Consider the following 23369-nt stretch of genomic DNA (forward strand, 5'->3'; position numbering starts at 1 on the left):
TTAATTTTAATTTTAGTAAATTTTAATATTTTCTTTACAACTTTATATATTTATAAATATATATTTAAGAATTTTAGAAATTTTTAATCTTATTTTTTAGAATTTTTGAAACTATTAATCTGTTTTTTTTTTACAGGAAAAGCTACTTCAGGCATTTAAAAAATTTCCAACTTTATTTAATTTATTTTTAAATATTCTTAAATATATTTTTATAAATTTATAAATATATTATTATTAATATAAAAATATATATTTAAAAATTAAAAAAAAAAAATATTTATTGGAGAATTTTAAAAAGTTATAATATTTTTTTTAAACCTTATTCATAGCAACAGCTACTTCAGGCTTTTTAAAAAATTCCTAAAATTCATTTAAAATATTTTTAAATATATATTGAAGCCATAGCTTACCGGATCAAAGACGAGCATCTGGCAGAGCAGGTGCACGGCCTCGTGCGTGGCATGTGAACTGAGTGTGTAGAGCACCGAGAAGGAGGGCGGCTTGGGTGCGCGACGTAGCATATGGGTGCGTGCTCCCTCGCAAGCATGCCGCATATCCTCCATGGTGGGCGTGCCCAGCAGCTCTGTGATCAGCTCCAGCTGCTGGACGGGATTCTGCGCCTGGAATAGGATTCGGCGGCCAAGCAGCTCGCCGAAAATGCAGCCCACCGACCATACATCCACCGCCGAGGAGTAGTGGCGGGCGCCCATAAGGATTTCCGGAGCCCGATAGTACTGGGTGACCACCTCCTGGGTCATGTGCTTGGCCTGATCCGGTTCCTCCACACGCGCCAGTCCAAAGTCACAGATCTTGAGGACACAATTCGAGTTGACCAGCAGATTGCCAGGCTTGATGTCGCGATGCAGGATGCGGGCCGAGTGCAGATACTTGAGGCCGCGCAGGATCTGGTAGAGGAACACCTTGATGTGGTCAGCGGACAGGTGCTGCGGCGACACGATTATCTTGTGCAGATCCGATTGCAGCAGCTCCGTTATCACATAGCTATATGGATCGATTCAGAGTCGAGGTTAAGGTGGAAACCAGTTCGATAGTTCGACATGCGAAAAGAACAAACAAAAACTTTGCAGCTAACTACTACTACCTCTTCCCGGCCCTTTTTTGGCTTGTTTGTTTGTGCTTAAAAACTTTTTCAATTAGTTGCATTTGCTTTTAGCCCCAAAAAACTTTCCACAGAGAAGCCGGCACTTTGCAAAATCAAACAGATTTATTTTTTGGGTTTTCTGGGGCTTCGGAAAGGATTCATTAAATATTTGCAGTTGATTGTTAGTTGAAATATGTTTTTGGGAAGCAAGATGCAAAATTATCTTTGTTGCAAGTTTTGGTAGGAAAATAATAAGAAAAAAAAAGTTAACTCTGGGTGGTTTGATTTATCTTTGCAGTTTGCCATCTAAAATCGATCATAACTAGAGCAAAAATGCTTTAATTTCAATTCGGTAAGCTGTTCTAAGTTAGTTTTTATAAGGTTAACAAATCTGTGTACTGCATTTCACATTTCAAAAAATTAAAATTTTTGCGAATTTTTCAATATTTTAATGATGTAACCCCTTATCAGATTTTGAAAAAATTGATACATTTTTTTTTTCTTGCAAATATGCCTAAATCGACTCAGCTTTTAATTCTGATCAAGAATATATATGATATATAGGGTCGGAAATGACTCCTTCACTGCTTTTTAAGCTTCTGACTGAAATTATTATGCCCTGCAAGGTTATAAAAAGGAAGAAAAGCTATTACCATGACCCCCTAACTTGGCTAATTCACTTTGTTTTAATTAAACAGTGCTAAAGGCAGGCAAAATGTTGCAATAACATGTTGTGCAACATAGAAATAAAAAAATGTTGCTAAGAACTTGTTAGAAAACAGACATGAATGTTATTAACAAAATTGGTAACTCGAGCTCTTAGTCTCTGAGATCTGCTGTTTCACACAGACACACGGAAGGACGGATATATCTTTGGAAACCGTGTATCAAATAAAAATAATAGGGAACAAATTATTTTGAGTTAATTTTCAATTTGAAGCAGCTTTAAAGATCTTAAATTTTAATTTATTTTCTGCAGTTTTGTGAGGCTAAAAATATCTTGAAATATATATTCATTACACCTTCATTCTAACATCAAAAATTTAAGAAAAATGTTATAAAAAATTAATCTAAGAGTTGTAAATAACTCCCCAAAAACCAATATAAATTAACCCAGTTTTACACCCTAGCTTAAAAAGTGTAAAAATGAGTTTTATAGTTTCGTTTTGTAAAAGGATACATTTCTTGGAAGAAATCCAAATGCGGTGGCTGTAGAATGTCCAGGGCCGAAAGAACCTGTAACATAAAAGAAAAGATATAATTAATTAATTAAATCAAGCCAAGCCAATCAATATTCATATTCATATTCACATTCATTGTCGTTCAACCTGCAATACGAAAGCTCGACAAGTTTAAAATGAAATCCCTAGACAATAAGGTCGACCAACAGTTTACACCTCATTTGAAAGGGGATTACGTGGGGCTGGGGGCCATAAATTATGGAGTTGCAATAAAAATCAAGTTGCATGTTAAGTGTCGCTGCCGGGACATTAAATGCCTGCAGACAAAAAAAAAAGGAACAAAGGGAAGCCAGTAAGGAAATTGTTGAACCCTTGCTTGCCTGATGATGTTGTACTATACCGATGCAGAGAAATACAAAAAAACACGCCAAAGTCTGGGCTTCTACATTGGGGGAGGACGCCAAGTCCGAGGAACTGACGGACAGCAAAATACAAAATATATATACAAAACCAGTGGGGAAAAAAGCTGAGGCTAAAGCAGAACCAGACAGACAAGCGCTGATTTATTTTCGCTTGCGGTGAAGAGATGACGAAGGAACTGCAAGGCAATCAAATCAAAAAATCTAACAGAAGGCAGAGCTTAACTCCTCACTTTTAAGGTTTTTACACGGCAAGAAAAATTATAAAAAATTTATTATTAATATAATATTAATCTTTATATTCCATTGTTTAAAATATAAGTATTTCCATAATTTTAATGGAATTTCCAGAGCACTGTGAAAATACTTAAGTATAAATCAGAGCTTGGAGCTTCAAAATAATCACCAAAAATCAAAAATCAACCTCCAAGCATGTCTTAATATTTTATTTAAATTTTACAAGTTGTATCTTTTAATTAGTTTTATTATATTTGGTTTTAGTTTATATTTCATAATATTTTTTATTGTATTTTATTCCTGCAATGTAATATTTTTTTTTTAATACTTCCAAAACTATGGCTAACACATAAACTTTATTAAAAATATCACATTTAAATTTTAAAATATAATTTTTTCTTTGTGTGCATTTAAAATCAATTTACAATATTTATACAACTCCAGTTGGGGGGCTGCAAAATGCGTAAACTGACCGAAAAAAAGGTAACAAAAAATAAAGAAATGGGAATAAAGAGCGCAGCTAAATCCGCTGTGGTAGCAACAAAAAAATATATGTTGCCAGCCACAATGTTGCACATTTAACCCCCTCTTGCCGACTGTCGGCAGTTGCCAAAGCCAAAAGCAGTTCAACAATTTTGAGCACTTTTCGCGGGACATTGCGAACGAAGGCAACAACAAAAAGTGCCGACAACTTTGGCTCTTGGTTACTGGTTTTTTTTTGTTGTTGGTAAGCCTTTGCCGTCTTCAAGTCTGAATCTCCGTCTCCGTCTTAAGTGGCAAAGTTTTTTTTTCCTCCTCTACAGGAGCGACGTGAAATTCCCCCTCAACCTAAGCTCGTTCTTGGCTGCCTTTGTTTTATATTTATTTCTTTGTCCGCTCGACTCGACGGCTCCGGCTGTCTGTAAATTCTGTAATATTTCGAGACTGCCGCTGCTGTAATTTAGCGACTGCATTTGTTGCGTTTTGCGGTTTGAAAATAAAAATACAACAAAATGAGAGTTTAAGCTGATTAATATGGGTTTTTTGGATACTCTATTGGTGAAGGTTTTCTTGTCATACTTGAAAATATAACTTTCCTTTCACATAAAACTTTCCTCTAAATTTAATTAGCAGATCACCTTGAAATTCGTGTTATGCCTCTGGGGTTTATAGATATTGCACAGTCATCATGACCAAAAATCTCTTCCCCATCTAACTTTTTGTAGGGTATAAAAAAACGAATCTAGAGTTTTTCTGATTGTATTTTGTAGTTGTTGCTGTTGTTGTTTTTTCGGTCAACTTCATTTACTGCACTTCACCTCGCTGCACTGCACTGCACTGCACTTCAATCCACTTAACTTAACAGCGCAGGCGCGTAATTTGCTGCCGCGGCGGAGTTGTTATTGTTATGGCCCGGGCTGCATTATTTTTTTTTGGGGTCTCACGTGCAACAGCACGGCGGCTTGCAGCTAATTAACATTTTGGCTTGGGCTTGCAATCAGAAACCAAATTTATGCATTGTGCACCACCGAAGGCAGCTTCAAGTGCCCTTGAAGAGTTGTTACAAAGACGAGGTTGGAACTGAGGGGGGGGGGAGTTACCAACTTAGTATTAACAAAAAATAGAAAAGAAAATAGCAGTAGCTAAACTGGGTTGAGTTTTGAATTAGGTTGCACGGAAAATAAATTTGTTTTTAAAGTCTATTACAATGGGATTTAATTTAGGTGATTTTTCTGGAAGTAATTAATTACTAAAATCAATATTAATATAATTTAAACCTTTAAAAAGCATAAAAACCTTACATCCCAAGACATATTCTAAGGTATTAGGTATTTTTTATGGAATTTAATACTTTGAGGCCTCTTTTTGTTTTTTTTGTAAGGTATAAAATACAACACACATTTTCAAATGATTTTCCCTTAAACCTAATATTATACCTTGTTGATTTGATCACGATTTTTTTCATGTGTATTTATCAAACAGTTTCTAGTTAAGCACAGCAGAGAAACAAGTGAAACTTGTGTTCAACTTGCAACCAGCAGCTGTGGCACAGAGATGCCACAGTTGTTGTTGTTCTTGTTGTTATTTAACCCACCTAAGGCTCCCCGCACCACCCTCTTTCAACCCAGTGGGCGCGGGAGCAGCTTGTGGACAACTTCCTCCTCCTCTTCTCCAGTTTCCCCAGCTCTAAGCTTCCAGAGAATTTTTCCCCTTGCCTTGGGAAAACAAAAGCAAAAGTGTCACCGCTTCGACTTCACAAGTATTTTCATTCCAAGCTGAGGGACAAATTTCTAGCTAAAAGATTGTCAAGCAGCAGCAGCAGCAGCAGCAGCTGTCAACACATATTTGTTGGCTAATTAAATGAGAAGAGGGGCTGTAGCGAGGGGAAGGGGAACTCCACCGAAATTGACTATTACAACTTGGAGACAAATATAAAAAATACAAGAATAAACCTTGGAAAGAGCAACAATATAAATTTACTTTGATTACTCGCTGTTAGTTACTGTTTACAGAGAAACTTTACAAGTAAGTTTAGTTGTGTTTTGTTATTTGTTCTTTTTTGGTTTTATTTTCTGGGTTATTTCCTGTGTGATAGGTATCTTTAAATAGAGAACAAGATGAGAATGACATTAAAAAAATATAAAATGATCTTTAGATATGGCACAGAATCACGGAAAATAATTATTAGGGAATATTTTTTAGTAAAACTAAACTTTCAGCGTTATAAAATCAATATTTGTAAAGACTTTTTAGTAAAACTAAAATAAAAAACCTTTTAATAACAATTCTCTCAAGTGTTCAGCTTATTATTCAGATTCCTAGACCTATAAAGTCTCCCCATATTCATAGATCTTCCTTTACCCCAACAAACTCCTCTTAAAAAATAGGCTCTTGTGCATCTGAGATATGCAATTTCCCTTCTAAAATCAGCATTTATAGCTCTAAGCCTTATAAATATATATGTACGTACATATATCCCTCAAAAAATCCAAATGAAATTGACATTTCAATTGCAAAGCAATGTGAATAATAACAAAATTTGCATGCAATTGATGCTGCCAGCGCGTCAAACTCAATCATTTTCGGGCGGAAAAGGGAGCCAAAGTCAAGATGTAGACAGAGTCAGATGAGTAGGGGGACACAGGCAGCTTCGAGGCTAAAATAAAAAATACAAAAAAACGTCTGCCTCGCCCCGAGTTGCATGTGAGAAATGCTTTTGAAATGTGCGCCACGTACGCGTTGCAATAAGAAATGAAATACAACAACAAAAAATCATTTGAAAATCGTTTTTTTTATTGAAATTTCGGGTTTTATTTTTGTTGTGCAACAATAATATCAAGGGATAATGGGGCGCAAACATTTTGCAGCGATTTGTTAAACTGCAAAATGCATAAAGCATGAGGAGGAGTTATTTTAAATCGAAGAAGCGAAGATTTGATTGATTGAAAAAGGGTTCAAGGTAATGACTGAAATTTAAGGAATAATTTCTTAAAAATATAAATTTTTGAGCTTTTGAATTTATTTATTTCTTATATATTCATTTCTTCACAACAATTTTAGTGTATAAAATATATTCTTCAAGCATCAATCAAAACTTACTCCACCTTTAATTTCCCTCCATTTATCAATTCAAATATTCAGTCATTGCCTGACCTCTATGTGCCGAAAAATCAATTGAAAAATGATTTCCTCTCCTTCCTTCCTGTGCCCTTCGCTTTCGATAACTTAGAACTTTCGAAATGGAGGAACCTACATTGATTGAGTTATAAATAGTTGAGTTGTTCATGGAGCCCCCAATTTGCAATAAAATGCAAGGCAGCCACGTGCCGAGCCCAGTAAATTTCCTTCTTGCCACCCCTCTCAGTTAGCAACTTGTCTGGGGCCACTATTCCCCCCGCTCTTACATCCCATCATTCCGACGCCCCTGTCTCTCCTTCTAAACTAAACGTTCCGAGTTGATTGCACTTGTTTGCCATTCTCTGAATGATGTCTGTCATGTAGGAAATGAAACAGGAAATGTAGACAGATGCAAAAGCGCACACAGCAAAAAAAAATATTATAAGAAAAATATGACATCATTTTTGATAGTTTTTTTCGACAAATAATTAAAAAGAATGATAAACATGGTTTTTGGAGTAGAAAAAATATACTATAAAACGATAGAAAGAGTCTCTTTTTAGTTTGCATACAAAAAAAAAAATAACAACAAAGCTAAGTTCGGGAAGTCGAAGTTTGTATACCCTTTGATCAAGGAATCTAATTTGGTTCTAAGCCAATAATTCATGAATTTTATGTTAGAAGGCTTCATTGTTTTAGTTTACTTAAAAAAAAAATTAAATAAAAAACGTATATGGTTTTTTTTTTAATATTTTGTCAATTTTAAAATAAAATAATTAAAAAATTATAAAATGCTATACAAATTGGTTAATTTTTGGTTTAAAAGACACTTCTAGATGGACGTATACATTATGGGCTCTATAAAATTCCATAAAAATTATAAACATAATTTTTTTTAATTTGTTAACAATATTAGTGTATTTAAAAATCTTTATAATTTATATTCCTGCTATAGAAATCCATCTTAAATTTAAAACCTCTTAATTTCTCTCTCTGCATATCGGTCAAAGCGTTGACAACAAAGTCGCGCCTTCGTTGTGCTTCTTTTATTTCCCCCTTACCCCCCGGATTCATACACCCACCTTTAGCAATTTATGCATATTAATAGAAAATTTGCATATTGGGCAAGGTGTTACAGCAATTGTGGTTGTTGTTGTTGCTCAAGCCGACATATGGAATAGCGATTTGCAGCTGAGAAGAAGAGGGGAGAGGTAGACTTGGCTGTGTGCTGCTCTATAACGCCCACTTCTCCCAGACTTCTTCATTATTATTATTATTGCATTACGAAATTCACACGCAGCCAAGTGAGAAAAATACAGAGAAATCATGTAGGCTGATGGAAATGATGATGATGGATAAACCGAGATGGCAAAGATATATATATTGGCCATCTCCTTGAGCATTTGATTCCCAGACAGCCCACGGCCTATTGGGTGTCTAATGAAGTTGAACCAATACGAAAATGATTGGGAAATGCTAAAAAAAAATATATATATATTCATGAGAGAGAGAGGAGAGACCGTGACATTTAAGACTGCATCGAATCGTATGTGACAGTTTGGCAACATAAAAACCAGACCATAAAACCACCTCTTCCTTGACTTTTTTAGCTAAGGAATATAATAATGCAAATGTCAAAGCCGCCAAATATGGAAAACATAACAAAAGGTTCTACAACAAATCGAATTGCGAATCTTTCAAAAGCTCTCAGCACGTGCAATGGCAATCGCAATGAATAAGTAAATATTTTATAAACGCTGACAATTCAGAGAGAATATTTATTTATTTCTATATATTTTTGTATAAAACATTCGCTAGCAAAAGTTGTGTGCTGTTTTTTTGCATGTATGCTAATATATTTCGGCCAAAAATTACAACATGCAACTCATGCATTTTTACCATTGCCTTAGGCTGTTTAAAACTGCCACAAAATGTTGAACAATTCACGGTTTTTTCGGCTTCAGCCACACTATATTTTTTTTATTTGACATAAACTTGCCACATTTAGCAAATGGTGACTCTGTCAGTGGGCCATATCGATCATTCAGGGGGATGTATTTATTTATTAAAAGAATAAATCGAGCAAAAAAGTGGTCTTTGAGAAGCAATATTTTATAGTTTTAAAGGTTGCATTAATTATTTTATCGTTGCATTCACATTTCACGGTTTAATCACTCCTTCACAAGAGTCTTTTTGATTAATTACTGCCACACAGAATCACTTGCAAACAAACCAAAGTGCAACGAGGCTTTTGCCCTTTAAGAACAACTGTTTAAATTCAATAAATTAACGTGCCATATCAAACATTTAATTAATGACAATCATACCAGCGAGCAATAATTCCACTTGAGCAGCCAACAATGGACATGAAGCGGCGGACAAAAAACAGGACAAGGGAAATGTGGAAATATTCTGCGAAAAGGATATTATATTTTTTCCAGGGATTCTCCTCACCCCTCGGCTATCTCTCTCGCCTGTTTGAGTTGTAAATATTATGAAAAACAGCGCTGAGGCTAAAGTGGAAAATATAATTGTTAATAAATTCATTGCAACAAAAAGGGGAGAATAAGCCAAGGGCTATCGAGGCGTATACGTAATATTTTACGTAAAAAGAAATAAAGGACAGTCGCTTCCCGCTGTGACAATAATCAAAGTGCTCTGTATATGTAAATATTTTAATTAAATTTTTATACCACCAGTGAAAACGTAAAGTTTACGATTAAAGATAGTTTAAGTGGGGGTTAAGCAGTTTTCACTTACGTTCTCGTGCTTGAAAAAGCAAAGCATTTTCAGCTCGCGAAAAACGCGTTTCGATGAGACCAACGATTGGAACACATTTGGCAGCTTCTTCAAGGCCACGCGTCGTCCATCCCGAGGATCTGTGACGGCCCTGGAAATAAATAAAAAGAAAATTAGATATATATTCATAAGTTTTTTATGAGTAAAAATATATTAAATTCCCGAGGGATTTTAAAACTCTTAAAAATGTGTCTAAAAGTATGCAATGGAATTTTTAAGGCACTACGTATATTGTTTTTTTACGATTCTCAGATAATTGGAGTAAAAATATTAAAACAAATACATTATAGATATAAAATATAGCAATTTTTTCTACTCCTTTCTCTTAAATTTTAATAAATTACTGCTGTATTGTTTAATTCAAATGTTATTACACTTTGCTAACAAAATTCTTAACACCTTCTGCATCTTAATTTTGGGAATCTTTTTGCCTACCCAATGCTAATCTTTAAGTTCCCAATTCACTGCTCAAGTGTCGCATTATAAACACAGAGCCGATTCTCCGAATTCTCGGGTATGAGAATGTCACTTTATATTCTCTCTCTCTCTACGGCAGACAAAGCCCAGTCAAAATCAGACAGACTGAGAATGCGACTGAGAAGCAAACAAACATTCGATGGAGTTTAAAAGTTCGTTCAACTTTTCGCCTTGGCCAAATGACAATGCCAGCGTTATTTTCCTTTTGTTTTGCAGCACAACCCCTTCCTCTCTCTCCCTAGGAAAAATCGCTTTTCCATTCAGGCCTACAAAATGGCGCCTAGAAGTAGGCAAATTCCTATTGTCTCGCAATTGATAAACAAAAAGCACGGAGACATAGACACAAAATTAGCAAATACAAATACTGTGCGCAAAACAAAAAAAAAAGGTCAAATAACAGACGTGGCAAGTTAGGGGTTTTCGGGGTATGGGTTTGGGCTCAGTTTCGTTCAGTTTTGGTTCATTTTGGGCTAAGGAGAAACTTAAGGAGCAATGGCAGGCGAACACCGACGACACTGAGGCGTCGGGCCAGCTTATGGAGAACTTTTATGATGCCATTGGCCATGGCATGGCTGTGTGTTAGTCAGCGTCCTGTTTTGTCTGGGGCCAAGTCCTTGTCGTCTGTCTGCCCGACGCCCTTCTCTTCCCTTTGATACAGAGGGAGAAATATTACCAAGATTTGATTATAAAATATAAGTTATATTATAGTAAATGAAATAAATACTTGAATTGATTAAAAAATATTTTTAAATTCGTTACGAAAAAGTTTCTTTACGTTTATTGTAAAAAAAAAATAGGACAAGTATGAAACCCCCAGAGGAATGCCCAAGAAAATGTTGCTGGGAAAATTATTTATTTTATTTTTTTTTTTATAGTTATACAGGGTATACTAACTTATACTAATATTCCTTACAAAATCTTTCTTTCAACTACCTTCATAAAATTAAAAAACCCTTAAGGAAATTCATTAAATATTTTTTAGCCAAACAATATTTTATACGCTGATTTTCCTATACTGTCGATATATTAATATCAAGACAGACATTGTTAAATACTTAATTTCTTTGCGTGCTAATTTTTTCCCCATTTTCCACACTTTACCAGGCCTTTAGCCCTGCCTTGTCTGTGCAGAGAAAATATATTTATATATATATTTTTTTTGTTATGGTCTCTGGTTTATTTTGGTGTCCCAAAAACTGCGCAGTAGCATCGCCTGCCTCTACTGCTACCAAGTAAAAATTCCCTTTTCTCCATCCATTTATTTTGGGAATCTGCTTGTGCTATGTGATAAGTTGAGGGCCGTAAATCTTTTGGCCCTGTTAGTTGGCCGACGACAGTTAAGCGTTGAAAATTATGGCAAATTTGCTGCAGATTGAATTGGTTTGTGCTCCGTGTAAGGCTGTGTGTGTGTTGTGCATGTGAGTGTGTTTCTCTGATTGGATGATGACTCAGCATCCCATTCGAGTGTAGCATACATTGGGGCGCTTTTTTCTCACAGGCGAAAAGCTATTTGCATGTCTGAGTCTGTGGAAATAGACGAATATCATCGTCGTCTAGGCACAATGTCAGTCGGAGTGTTAATGATAATGAGCAACGAAACGATTATGCTAAAATGCAAAACAAGACAACGAGAAAACAGAAAAAAAAAGCCAGACAAATGGCAGCCTCTGACTGAATAAAGGAATAATGACGCGTAACGAGAAATGGTTGTTATGAAAACAGATAATTTTGGACAATGAAAACATGTCCGGAAAAGGGAAATTCAAAAACAAAACAAATGTAATAAAATTGATTGATTTTAGTGAATAAAGCAAACAAATATTGAAGGGAAAAACTATCAATTTTTCCATTGTTATTCTATGGAATATTATTTTAAAATAATTTGCACATTTACGAAAGGAAATATAATATTAATGTAGAGCCTTTTCTTTGTTATCAAAAAATGAAACTAGAAAAAAAGGGATCTGTACATGGCTTATTGATTTTATATAAATTTGCTTAAATTTACGAAAAACCTAAATTTAATAGGGCGAAAGGCTGAAGAAAATGTTGACAGATAAAGACAAATGTTGCTAGGAACATGTTGAGCAAAGCAACATTCTTAGAAGTTGCCCCCATTATGTAAATGTTGCCGAAGCTCCACATACTCAGATACTCTATTATCTAAATATTCTCATTAATAATCAATTTCATAATAGTATTTTAAGTTTTTAAAGGAATTTTATTGTAAATCTTGAAATTCTTTTCCCTACAAAATCTCTTCCTGGAATAATTCCACAATTGACCTGACGAACTAAAGGCATCCTCATCCAAGATAAAGTCACACCCATTAAAATTTCATGGTCATCTATCAAAGTCTCTTCTCTGCGTCGCGAGAGAATGATCTGAAAATCAAGAATTCACTTTGTTTGCGTTGAATTGGGTTAAAATCAAAAATTGTTTACGGCTGGAGCCACAGAACCCGAACAGATAAGACCAAAAACATGGACAAATAAGTCGGATGCTGCGGAATGATAAAAGGCGGCAGACAGAGAGGGCCATAGCTAGGCTAAATAGAGAAGGCTATTGCTAGGCTAGACAGAGATCGCATGACGATGATGGATGACAAAATGCAGGCACGTCCGTCCAGGGCATAGCCCAGCGTGTGTGTGCGTTGTGTGTCCCCTTTGGCCATCCCTTTTGATTTGGCCCCACACCCCAAAACGAATTTTCCCCCCATACCGCTTCCATTTTTCCTGCTGCAATTTTTGATGTTGCTTCTTCGCTGCTACGTTTCAATGCCAGTTAATGGGAAATCATTTATCATGTGCGTGTCTTCTGTAGCAGCATAAAAAGGAGAAGAAAGGGCTATATATAGTATATAGTATATTCGAGGCGAAACAAAAAGTGCCAGAACTAAATGATAATTACCCAAGACATTGCACTGAAACGAGACCTAAACGCATCGAGAGATCAATAATTTATCATCTCTGACCCGACCGTCCTTCAATTTGCGACGGGGGCCTCTCCACTCTACTTGAAAATTTGTTATAGTTTCCCTCCCCAAAATATATCTGATTGATCGGAACCAACGGAATGGAATGGAAGAAGCAACCCATCTTCAATCTCCACCAGGTGCTGTGCGCATTTCGTGTTCAAGTGCTTGGAATCGAATCGAATCGCATCAGAAGGGGTTTATGGAAAAGCACAGCGGGGGAGGGAAAACTCTGGCCGGAAAAGCGTCGGAAGCGCCAAAGGGTGGAAAACTTGAAATTGCCATTTCGATGCTCAAAAAAGTTTCCTCGTCGCATTCTTATTTTATTTTTGCCATCTTCCTTTTCCGTGATGTCCCGCCGCAAACAAATTCAAATATCCTTTCGATTGACTCTTGGCCAGTTTGAAGATGTCCTGACGAAAACTGACTTCTAGTTCGGGTATATAGGTTATAGAATATTTCTTTGTTCGTTGTTTGTATTAAAGTTAGAGTTTAAGATGGGAATTCTTATAACAAAATTAACTACAGAGTTATTTTCCCAATAATACTTATATTTTGTAATATTCCAAAGTTGGTATTTCGAATTCCATCACATTTTATTTTATATTATTTCCCTGCAAATTCCTTTTGGATTCCTTAAGCAGCTTAAGCCCAGAAAAAAAGAACTTTTCAATGACTTTTTGGGTCTCGGACCTCGCCTGCGGGTCACATCTGCCTTTACTTTACATTATTATTTCATTTCTTTTTCCATTTTGGTGCATTCTTTTTCATATATGTTTATGTATATTTATTATACAAATTGATGTTTTGGACCTTTATTTTTTTCGGAGGCGGCAACAGCCTCAGCATGTCAGTATCTTTCTCGCGGTATCTTGGTATCGTTTTTATTCAAGCTTGCATAATTTCATTTTTGATTTCTTCTGACACTTTGCACATGCTTTTTGAATAACTCATCACCTTGTGCACTCATCATCAAAAACATTCTCATTCTTGGCTCAGCCCAGTCACCACTCCTTCTCCAGTCCAGCTTCATCCTCCGCCCAGAAAAGCTGATCCATCCAAGTGAGCATTTGTGCCTTTGGGCCTTTAACTTCCTGCTGCTGCTGTCTGACTGCCTTTTTCTTCTCCTTCCAGATTTGTTGGTTCATTGAACCCTTGGCATTCTGGTCTCACTCGCCTCTGGTATTTTTAGCGTATGTACTGTATTTTTAAGCGTATTTTTATTAAAGGGGGTTTGCCAAGAAATGTATTATATTTTTTTAAGTTTCTTTAACCTCTCTTTAAAAACAAAAATGTAGCAAATCGCTTTGCTACTCAATTACTAATTGCACTTTTGCCATAATTATAGCCTCATTATATATGCCATGTGTCAGCTGATGGCTGGGGGTGGTGGCAACTTGCAATTCGCATTTGGCCTGCGTGTAAATTACTAATTCCTGCCGTTGTCCTGACACCGCTTTGATTGTCCCTGTCACTCACTCGCTCGCTCCATTTATCTATCTCTGTCCGGCAGCCAGGGAGAGCTCTTTGTTTGCTCAGCGATGTGCTGAGCCAGCCAATTGTTGTGCTGATGTCGACATTTCTCAGTCAGTGCCCATTATTTCGGTCGGTCAACGGCAGAGAATAGAGAATAGAGGCTAACAGAAGTGCAAAATCATGCGGGCGTACAGGTCACAAATGTTTTTGAATAATTTATTTTAATTGAAAAATAATTGTTGTTAATTATTAAAAAGTTAAATGTTAACTACAGGAGGGAAATGTCAATAAATGATAAAACTGATCAGAATTTTAGCTGTCTGTAAAGCCAAAAAACACCAGGAACTCCAGCTCGCAGATCTAGACTTTTTGGAATTAAATTTACCTAGGCTGCCCTAAGATATATATATCAAAATGTGGTTTCCTGAAGTGTTTCTTTGTCTTTGAACAAAGTAAAACACATTTATTCTTTTTGATTTTATTAAAACAATTTCTTTAAATATTGTTTTTGAAACTCATCTTCATTCACTACACTTTTGTCGCCTGTGTATCATATACATATGAGTCATGTTTTGGGCCAAGTTTTCCCCTGATGCCAACGACAGCAACTAATTCGCATGTTTCAACCATTTCACACTGTTATAATTATGGCAATGTATGCCAATAGCAGCAGGGAATTCTAATGCCTATATCCTATATCAGCCCCTCTCTCTCCGCATCCCTGAAATTCTGGTTTGTTGCGGAATACGCAACATTAATTGCAACATTTTCGCTGTTGTTAATTGACTAATAACTTTTGGGGTGTATTCCATGGGGGAAAGGGGGAAAGGAACCGGAAAAGAGTTGGGGGGAAAGCTGACAAACACACACTAGCTAAAGCAATTAGGCTTAATTGAATTTGATTATATAAATATACAATATTAAAGCAACAAAAAAACAAATATGCTTTTGGAATAGCTTTAAAAACTCAAATTCAAACAAGATTATCTTGGTGGATAAATGTACAGTGGGGATTCTTTAGTACTGTACAATCTTTTTTGAAGAAATTCGAGGGAAATGTGTGGTTTTGGTCAGGAAATTTTCTTAAAACCGATTTAAATACCACCGATTTCTTCCTTTCTTCAATCCCAAAATCCGTTCTATCCTTATGTTTGAATGTTCTCTTAGGAGAAACTTGTACTGTATGTGACGGTATGGTAAGCTTGGGAAAAACCCAATCTCCGCTTTTCCGACCCCCTCTCTCTCTTTCCCTTTCCGCTGTCGTCGTCTGCGTATCTGTCCCTGGCTCCCATACTCTTCTCTATTTCCATTTGGTCGTCGTCTGCTTCAATTTATGCGCGTAATCAATTTTACAAATGGCCTGCAGGCTAAGGCAGGTGGTAGGCGTGGCATTTTCCGGCGAGAGAACGAGAGAGCGAGAGAAATAAATTTATGCAATTTAGAATTTTCCAAGGGTGGGAAATCTAACAGTATGTGTGTGTGTACTAGAGTGCAGTCAATGACTTTTACAGCCGAATGAAGCTAAAATCAATTAAAATTCATTTTGATTGCATACTTCCCTTGAATCCCGCCCACTATACATAATTCCACTTTGAAATTCCAAAAAAAAAAAAAACAGACGGCAGAAACTCCTTTTGCACTTAAGTAGACTATGAAAAATGTGAACACATTAAAAATGTTCAAGGATTTGTCGCCGGCGCTAAAGCAAAACAATAGAGTCATTGTCAATGTCGTTAGCTGGCTGCCGCTTTTCTTTGTTGGCTTTGAGAGTTATTGGCCATATTTCACTTTAATGCCAAAGAAACTGCTGCTGCTCCTTTGGATTTTTGGGAGAGGTAGGCGAAATGAAAAATGACAACAGCCCCAAACAGCAGAGCGCCAAATTGCCAAAGACATTAAATGAAATATTTACGTACATATATACGCGCGTACGCTAAAAGAGTGATGGTCCCCAAAGGGGGGTAGAGAGGGCTGAGAGAGGGGCCAGTTAGGCGGCGGCTTTGGCTTGAGGCTGTCATAATTTCATAATTTTTGTGTAATTGTTTCGCGAAAAGTGAAATTCTTGACATAGATTTATGCCTCTATTTTATGGCAGTTTGAGAAATGACACAAGCACAGGACTCTGACCTAATTGATGAAGCATATATAGAAATGTTTTGTACTTAATTATCCTACTTATCCTGGTATTCAGATTTTGGGTTTATATATCTCTGTATATTTTTTTTCATATATGGCTTACCTAGAAAGAGAAGAAAGAAATATAATTATTAGTTATTTTGTTGGTAACTTAAATTTATTAAGCTTTAAAATAATGATTTAATTTATTTATAAATTATTTTTAACCTAATATTTATTCAATGTAGTCGTTTAAATTATTTAAATAAATTCCTAGAATATTTTTTTTATAATTTTATTGATTTATGAATTTTTAAATTATTTTTATCTCAATATTTATTGAATTTTTATTCGTTTAAATTATTTAAAAACATTTATAGAATATTTTCCAGTTCCCATAATTTATTCTTCCACTTCCTTTTTATTATTCAGCAAATTTATTAAGGTGATTTTGAACAATAGTGACCAAACCGACCTCCCGCCTCCCTTTGAATAAATTACTTATTTTGTGAAAACTTTAGGGGCACTTTCCCGGTACTTATTCAGAGGTCACGGCAATGTCGCAAAATGCCAAAAAGTAAGCCCAAAGTTGTCGCAACCAATTATGTAAAAATCTGATGGAAATTTAAATTTCATGTTGGCTCCATGGTTCGGGGGAATGATTCCTTTCCTTTGGCACAGATTGATTATGACACTTTCGCCAGCCCAAAAACCCCAGACCCTCTTGAAAATCCAGCTGCTGACGCAAATGCGCCTCAACATATGCAGCAAGGGCTTTATGTAATGGAAAATTACCAGAGGACCAAGCAAAAACAGAACCAAATCGGCGCCAGATAGGAGAAACAAGTTTGCATTTGACACATGGCAAAAAAAAAAAAAACAGAAAAGAAACCCAAATAACCAGAAAACAAAAAACTTTTGTCGCCACCCTCGGCGGGTGGGTGGATACAAAAATAATGATGATGACGACGAGGACGATGATGTGCCCTTGAAAGCCTTCACAGCAGCCAAAAATCTGGACGAGAGTGCGCGTGTGGGCGCCCAGGCAAAATCATTTCATTTCATTTCGTTACGTTACGTTTTTGTGCGGATGCGGATGCGGATTTTGTCCGCAAACAATGGAGAGCGATGCGATGCGGCTATGGTCCTGCGGTGATGCCCAAAAATAGCCAAAGGACAAAGGACTGAGGCAACACAGTAGCCGCCTCCATGGCCAACCTATATTTTGGGTTGATTAGGCTGCTAATGGGTAACAAAGGGATATCACTTGGGGACCACGGATAACGACAGACAAGTTGTTACTAAATATAGTAAAAGCATTAAATATTGCAGTATTCATTAATTTTATATATATTTAGATTTCTTTTTTCTTTGTGGTTATTTAAAGGGCTTTGCCAAATTTGTAAATTTATTTAATCAAAGTTAAATTTAACATAAAATTTTCCAGGATATCCCTGATGCCCAGTTTACCGTTAGAGCCTAATTTATTCCCTTTTCTTTTGTTGTCGCTTCATACTTAAGACCGTCATCAGCATTTCTTATGGATTTTTCACCCCAAAACCCCACACCCCACGGCAATTTTGCATGCTCGAGCGATTTCTTGTTGTGCTTCGCATGTTTAATTTAGGCGCTTTTCTGCCTCTCTCTCTCTCTCTCTCTCTTCCTATCTACCTATCTCTCTCCACCCCATACCTCCCACAGCTTCTCGACTTCGCAAAAAACATTTACATGTTTAGGTTGTGGCCGCGGGGACAAGGCCGAAAAAGGATAGTCCTGCGATAGCCCCAACTGGGCTTAGGATTGAAAAGAGGCAGCATCCTCGGGCGCTTTGGGTTACTTTTAAATTAATTATGCGCTTAATTGTCTAATTATTATACAGCAACAACATGGAAGAGAAGGTTAAATAAAAAAAAAAGGAAGTGGAATCCGGGGCTAAAGCTGTGGAAATAGTTTGCCCCGGTTATTCATATTGTTCATTTTGTTGGCAGCCGTCAGGCTTTAATTTCCAGGAAAAAGGTATTTTTTCACTACTTTATTTTAATTACAATCAAGGTAAAGTTTTGGAAATGTAACAAATTACCAACTGGTAAAAAAAAACCTTGAAAGTAAATATTGAAATTAATACTCATCTCGCATCTCGAATATATATTTTTAACTCCCACAAATCCCCAGGACTTTGTTCCCGCTCAACGCATCGATCAAGGAAAATGTACTGGAATAAGACAAGACTTTTTCTTTATGTTATCATTCCGGGCTATTTATATTTTACACCTGGCTGAGCTTTTAAGCCAATTCATTTGGCGCTTTCTACCTTTTTTCAGCCTTTATTCATTTTTATTTTATTTTACGCTCGTATTTTTTGTGGCTTTTTTAGCAACACGCATGAGAAGAAAGTTCCCCAAAAAGATTTGCGAAAGAAAAGTTCAAGGTAACGCGCTCTCTCTCTCTTTCTATTATTCATCTTCAGGTGGAAATGGGTGGAAAATGTATGAAAATCCCCTGTGCATTTATATCGCGGCCGCCTGCTCATTAAAAAGGGGTGCACACAAAATGTAATAAAAGATGAAAAATAATAGAAAAAATTCTTGTGGCGTCTGTGAATAATTTGTTAAAATTAAGCCCTGCCCAAGGGCGTTGGCCAACACCCTCTAATGATATATCCGCTGCACCGGAGGACAACTAGGAGGTGTGGGTGGGTGGGCCTTTGCCGTGGGTGACATAAAAAATATTATAAATGTAAATGGCGAACGTCGTCGTCGTCGTCGTCTCCGTTGTCGAGCACATTTCTCATGCGAGAGAAGGAAAACAAAAGAGTCCTTTCAAGGATGCGGGAGTTAGACCTATGGGTGTGTGTGCGTGTGTTTGTGTGTGTAGTTACTCCAAGGCTGGCAGACAAAGAGTAGTCGTGCGTTAAAAAATTGCACGTAAGGAGAAACTCTGCTTATGCAAAACGAGGCCCAAATAGATTATGTACTTAAGCGAGGGGAAATTCAAATGGTTACTTTTAAAAATATGTTTACTTTATATCACTTGAGGAATTTAAGGTATTATTTTGAATAAATTAGAGATGATAAAGAAAAAACAGGGGTTAAGTTTCAGGATTTATAAATCGTAAGCAAATTAAAAAAAATAAGATTTACTATAAAATATTTTTAAGAATTTCTATATTTCCTTTTTAACAATTTTGTAAAATTAATTTTTATGTATTTATTTTATGTATTTAAAACAACATTTCATAATCTAAATTATGTTTAACTTTTTCAAGAATTTCCTTTGAAATTTATATGATTAAATTTCCACTGGCAAAACACAAACTCTCCGCCAAAATCAACATTTCATATCCTATCAAAACCCAGCACAAATTCAATATTCCCTTTGCCTTTTTGCTTTCCTTGTTTTCTTTTATGCTTCCATCAAGAGAACAAACAAAGAAAGTATAGCCGACTTTTGCGCGTCATGTTGTGTGAGCTTGTGTTGGAGTGCCTGCGTGTGTTTCAGGTGGAGCATGTATGTATGTGTGTGTGTGTGTTATAAGCATGACAAGCTGTCATTGTTTTTTGTGCCACGTCCTCGTTTCTCACCCACCTTCTCCACCACTCGCTCTTCTCTCCTTTTCTACTCATGACTTTATTCCTCTCAACAAGTTGCTCATACGCCACGTTGTACTAATAAGTTAATAGCTGCTCTCTGGCGCGGCTCTTTTCCCCCTTTTTATATTTTTCCTTTTTACCCCCAGCAGTCACTTTCTCTACTCCTGACAAATTGGAAAAAAGCCCCGAAATAAAATAGGATTTTGTACGTGTCAGAGAAAGTTATAACAATAGGAAAGGTTCAAGTGAGTAACAAAATATATGGCATGAAATTGCTGAAGTCATGGAAAAGGCGTTGGGGTGCGCGGAGCGCCTGGAAAAACGGGGCCAAGATGGCTGGGCTGTAATCTAAAGACTTTGCAACCGACAGCTCAAGGTCCCAGGTCCCCTTTGTTCGGCTCTCCTTTAAGCATCTTGGGGCCCTAATCCAACCCTATCATTGATGGGCGACGCTCTAATAAATTTCAATACTCGAGGCGCAAACAATGCCACAACGATTTGAATGAAGTTGCCACTTTATCGTGAGGCGCACACATAAGAATATATATTATATGGCGATTGCATAGGCATTATCCTAGTCGGGATAACACAAAAAAAAAAAAAACAAAAGAGAGTGAAAAGAGAGGAAGAAAACCCCGAGGACCTCCGGACTGAAAGGCTGTTCGCTGTTGATAAGCCACGTTATGCCACGATTTATCCTTTATCTTCTAGCTTGAGGTAGGTTTCGGTTTGCAAGAATAAAGGATTACATAACTCGTTACACCCCGCTCTCCCCCTTTGCATCTTCTATCAATAATTTATGAAACACTTTTCATATTTATGACAGCCACGCGTGCAAATGCGAATATTTATAAAGGAAAATATATTACGTCCAACGTGCCCAGCATAAGGCTTAAAGTTGTGTAAACATCTACTTACTCCTTCTGTTCTGGCAAGCTAAAATTAATTCATCAATTTATCAGTGTCCTACATTAGGAGCAAGGACACGCCTGGGTTCGGATTTTATTGTAAATTTAACACGCTCACAAATGCTGTCATGATGGACAAATGATGGCCATTTAATGATAATCGCCAGAGATAATGATGCCCATGCTTTGAAAAGAGCAAGTAATGCAAAAATCAACTAAAAGCGGGTAAGGACATTCAGGACATCAAGTTAAGCCAGTAAAAGAGGAACAAAAAATGTTTGCCTATTAAATATGCATGGGACAAACTCTGATTCGTTTTCAGTTCTGTATGTATTTTTGATTAGCCTTTTTTGCTTTATTTGTTTATCCATATATATTTGCACAACAATTTTTGTGCACTTTTTAGGTCTAATAAAATTACCATAATCATATGAAAAAGCAAATTCAAATTGAGTATATTTTTTATAGAAATAAATTTAGCATTTCCCAATGGACAACTTTATTCAAATTGCCAGCTATCCAATTAATATTTATTCAGTAAAACGAATGTAGCTACTTTTTTAATTTATTTAAATTTATAAATTAAATTGAGTTATCAAACCAATAAATATTTTAATCTTTTTTCGCGATTAATAATAATAATTAAGAAATCAAATCGGAAAACTAGGCGTAGTAAAATTAGTCATTTTCTTCACGTACATCACCACGCCTTTGAATAATTTTAATTTATTTGGAAAACTTTCACGCTTTCCAACCATTTCCCGCCTCACCCTTTTGGTTCACCTTTTGTGAAAACGCGTTTCCTGTAAACTGACCCATTATTTTTCCATCCCACTCACCCCATTAACCCCTAACTGACCTTATTACACTTATTTGTTAGTCTAAAAATATGTACATATTTTTTTCTCGTTTCCCATTGCGGCTGATGACATTTATTCTGGCACGCGATGTCAATTAGCATTCCCAGTTGAAATATAGCTGATATGCGGAAAACAAACTAAGAAAAATGCTGGTGATAAAACGCCAGAGTCGTGTGAACGACTGAGTAGGAATTTTGTATAAAACCTTTTTACTTTTTTCTATTTTTTGTTGTCTTTTGTTTAACACCATATCATGTGGGAAATATTTTCTATTTACTTTTGCATATTGCATTTGGCATTTTGTGGTGCTGTTGTGTGTGTACACCACCTGCATGACATGTCCAAAAGTCGGAAAATTTACGCGCCCGTTAATTGACAAAGGCTTTGTGGGTTGCGTTGCACAAAAGCTAGATTTTTGGTGTTGGGCGCCAGTGGGACTACCGTGCGTATGTGTAATATGAGACACAGGCAGGGAAATGGGAACAGGAGCGATAGACCACAAATCTCAAATGTCAAATGGCTTGAGTGACATTTGTATTGATTAGTAAATGCGATTAATCATGGCTTTCGGGTGTGTGTGTGTGTGTGACTTTTTTTTTGTGTGTTGCACGTGTAATGGGCGTAGCAAGGGGGCATACATAATATGCAAGATAAACAAAACAAAAAATATAAATCTAGGACACCACAAAAAAAATAACTACTTTATTCATTAAAAAAATTACTATAATAAAGTATATATTTTTCACTCCAATAACAACTAATTGACTTATCATTCTTAACTATTTATTTGGAGCCATTTTTAAATATTCTTTTAAAGGTAAAAGCTAGCATTTGGCTCTCATTTTTTATAAGTGCAGTTAGCAATATATTTATGTATTAAATTACAAAAGATAAATCTCCCAATATTCGATTCCCTGAACTCGGCCGCACATCTGTTGTTGTGTTCGCCACAGAATGTTGTTGCATTAATCAAGCAAATGTTTTCATCAAAACCGCATAAGGCCAATTTGCCTTCGGGACATTAAATTAACTGGCCGCCTGCTGTTGTTTCTGCTTCTTGTTCTCCATCTTGTGCTTCAGCTTCTTCTTATTCGCAATCGACGTCTTGATTATCACTCGATAATGACGTCACAGTGACCCATATTAAGACCGAATGCTTGAAAGACTAAAAAGTTTCATTCCAATATTGAAAGTAAATGGCCAACAGCTGCTGCAAATAGTTAACTCACACAACAGCACACGGAAAGTCTGTGTCAAAGAGGAAAAGAGAGAGATGTGTAGAAAAAGAGAGACGGGACTATACAAAAACACGTTCGACACGTTCAGCGAAACTGAGACTAAACGCAAGTTGTGACCTAAATTCGCTCAAACAAATATTATTATGTAGGCACCACTCTTCTCCTCCTCATCCTCCTCTGCCTAACTCATCTTCAAAGCAATCTCTGTATATCTCATATTTTTCCAGCTCTTGCGCTTTCCCAACTAATTAGACTGTAATTGAGCACTTTCCAAATGACGCAATAAATTTGCTTTTCTTTTTGGGTAATTAATTAGCTAATCATAAATGTAAGAAGAGACTTCAACCTAACTAATCAGTGCCAGCCAAGCAGTGAGGGATTAAATAGAGATAAGTG

General features: G+C 36.3%; 1 protein-coding gene across 2 annotated transcripts in view; it reads right to left on the reverse strand.

Annotated features, from left to right (window-relative positions):
• The window catches only part of nmo (serine/threonine-protein kinase nemo), a 76746-nt gene that overhangs the window by 5569 nt on the left and 47808 nt on the right, over positions 1-23369 (reverse strand). For both annotated transcript variants that reach the window (XR_001770558.3, XM_017161102.3), the window contains exons 3-5: positions 9297-9426; positions 2283-2338; positions 411-1002 (exon numbers count right to left, since the gene is read on the reverse strand). Coding sequence is in view for 1 of the 2 variants with exons in the window: in XM_017161102.3 (XP_017016591.1) it covers positions 411-1002; positions 2283-2338; positions 9297-9426 (778 nt within the window). In the remaining variant the exon portion in view is untranslated. The remainder of the gene's footprint in view (positions 1-410; positions 1003-2282; positions 2339-9296; positions 9427-23369) is intronic.

The sequence above is a fragment of the Drosophila kikkawai genome, chromosome 3L, assembly GCF_030179895.1.
Source record: "Drosophila kikkawai strain 14028-0561.14 chromosome 3L, DkikHiC1v2, whole genome shotgun sequence".
Taxonomy (NCBI): Eukaryota; Metazoa; Arthropoda; class Insecta; order Diptera; family Drosophilidae; genus Drosophila; species Drosophila kikkawai.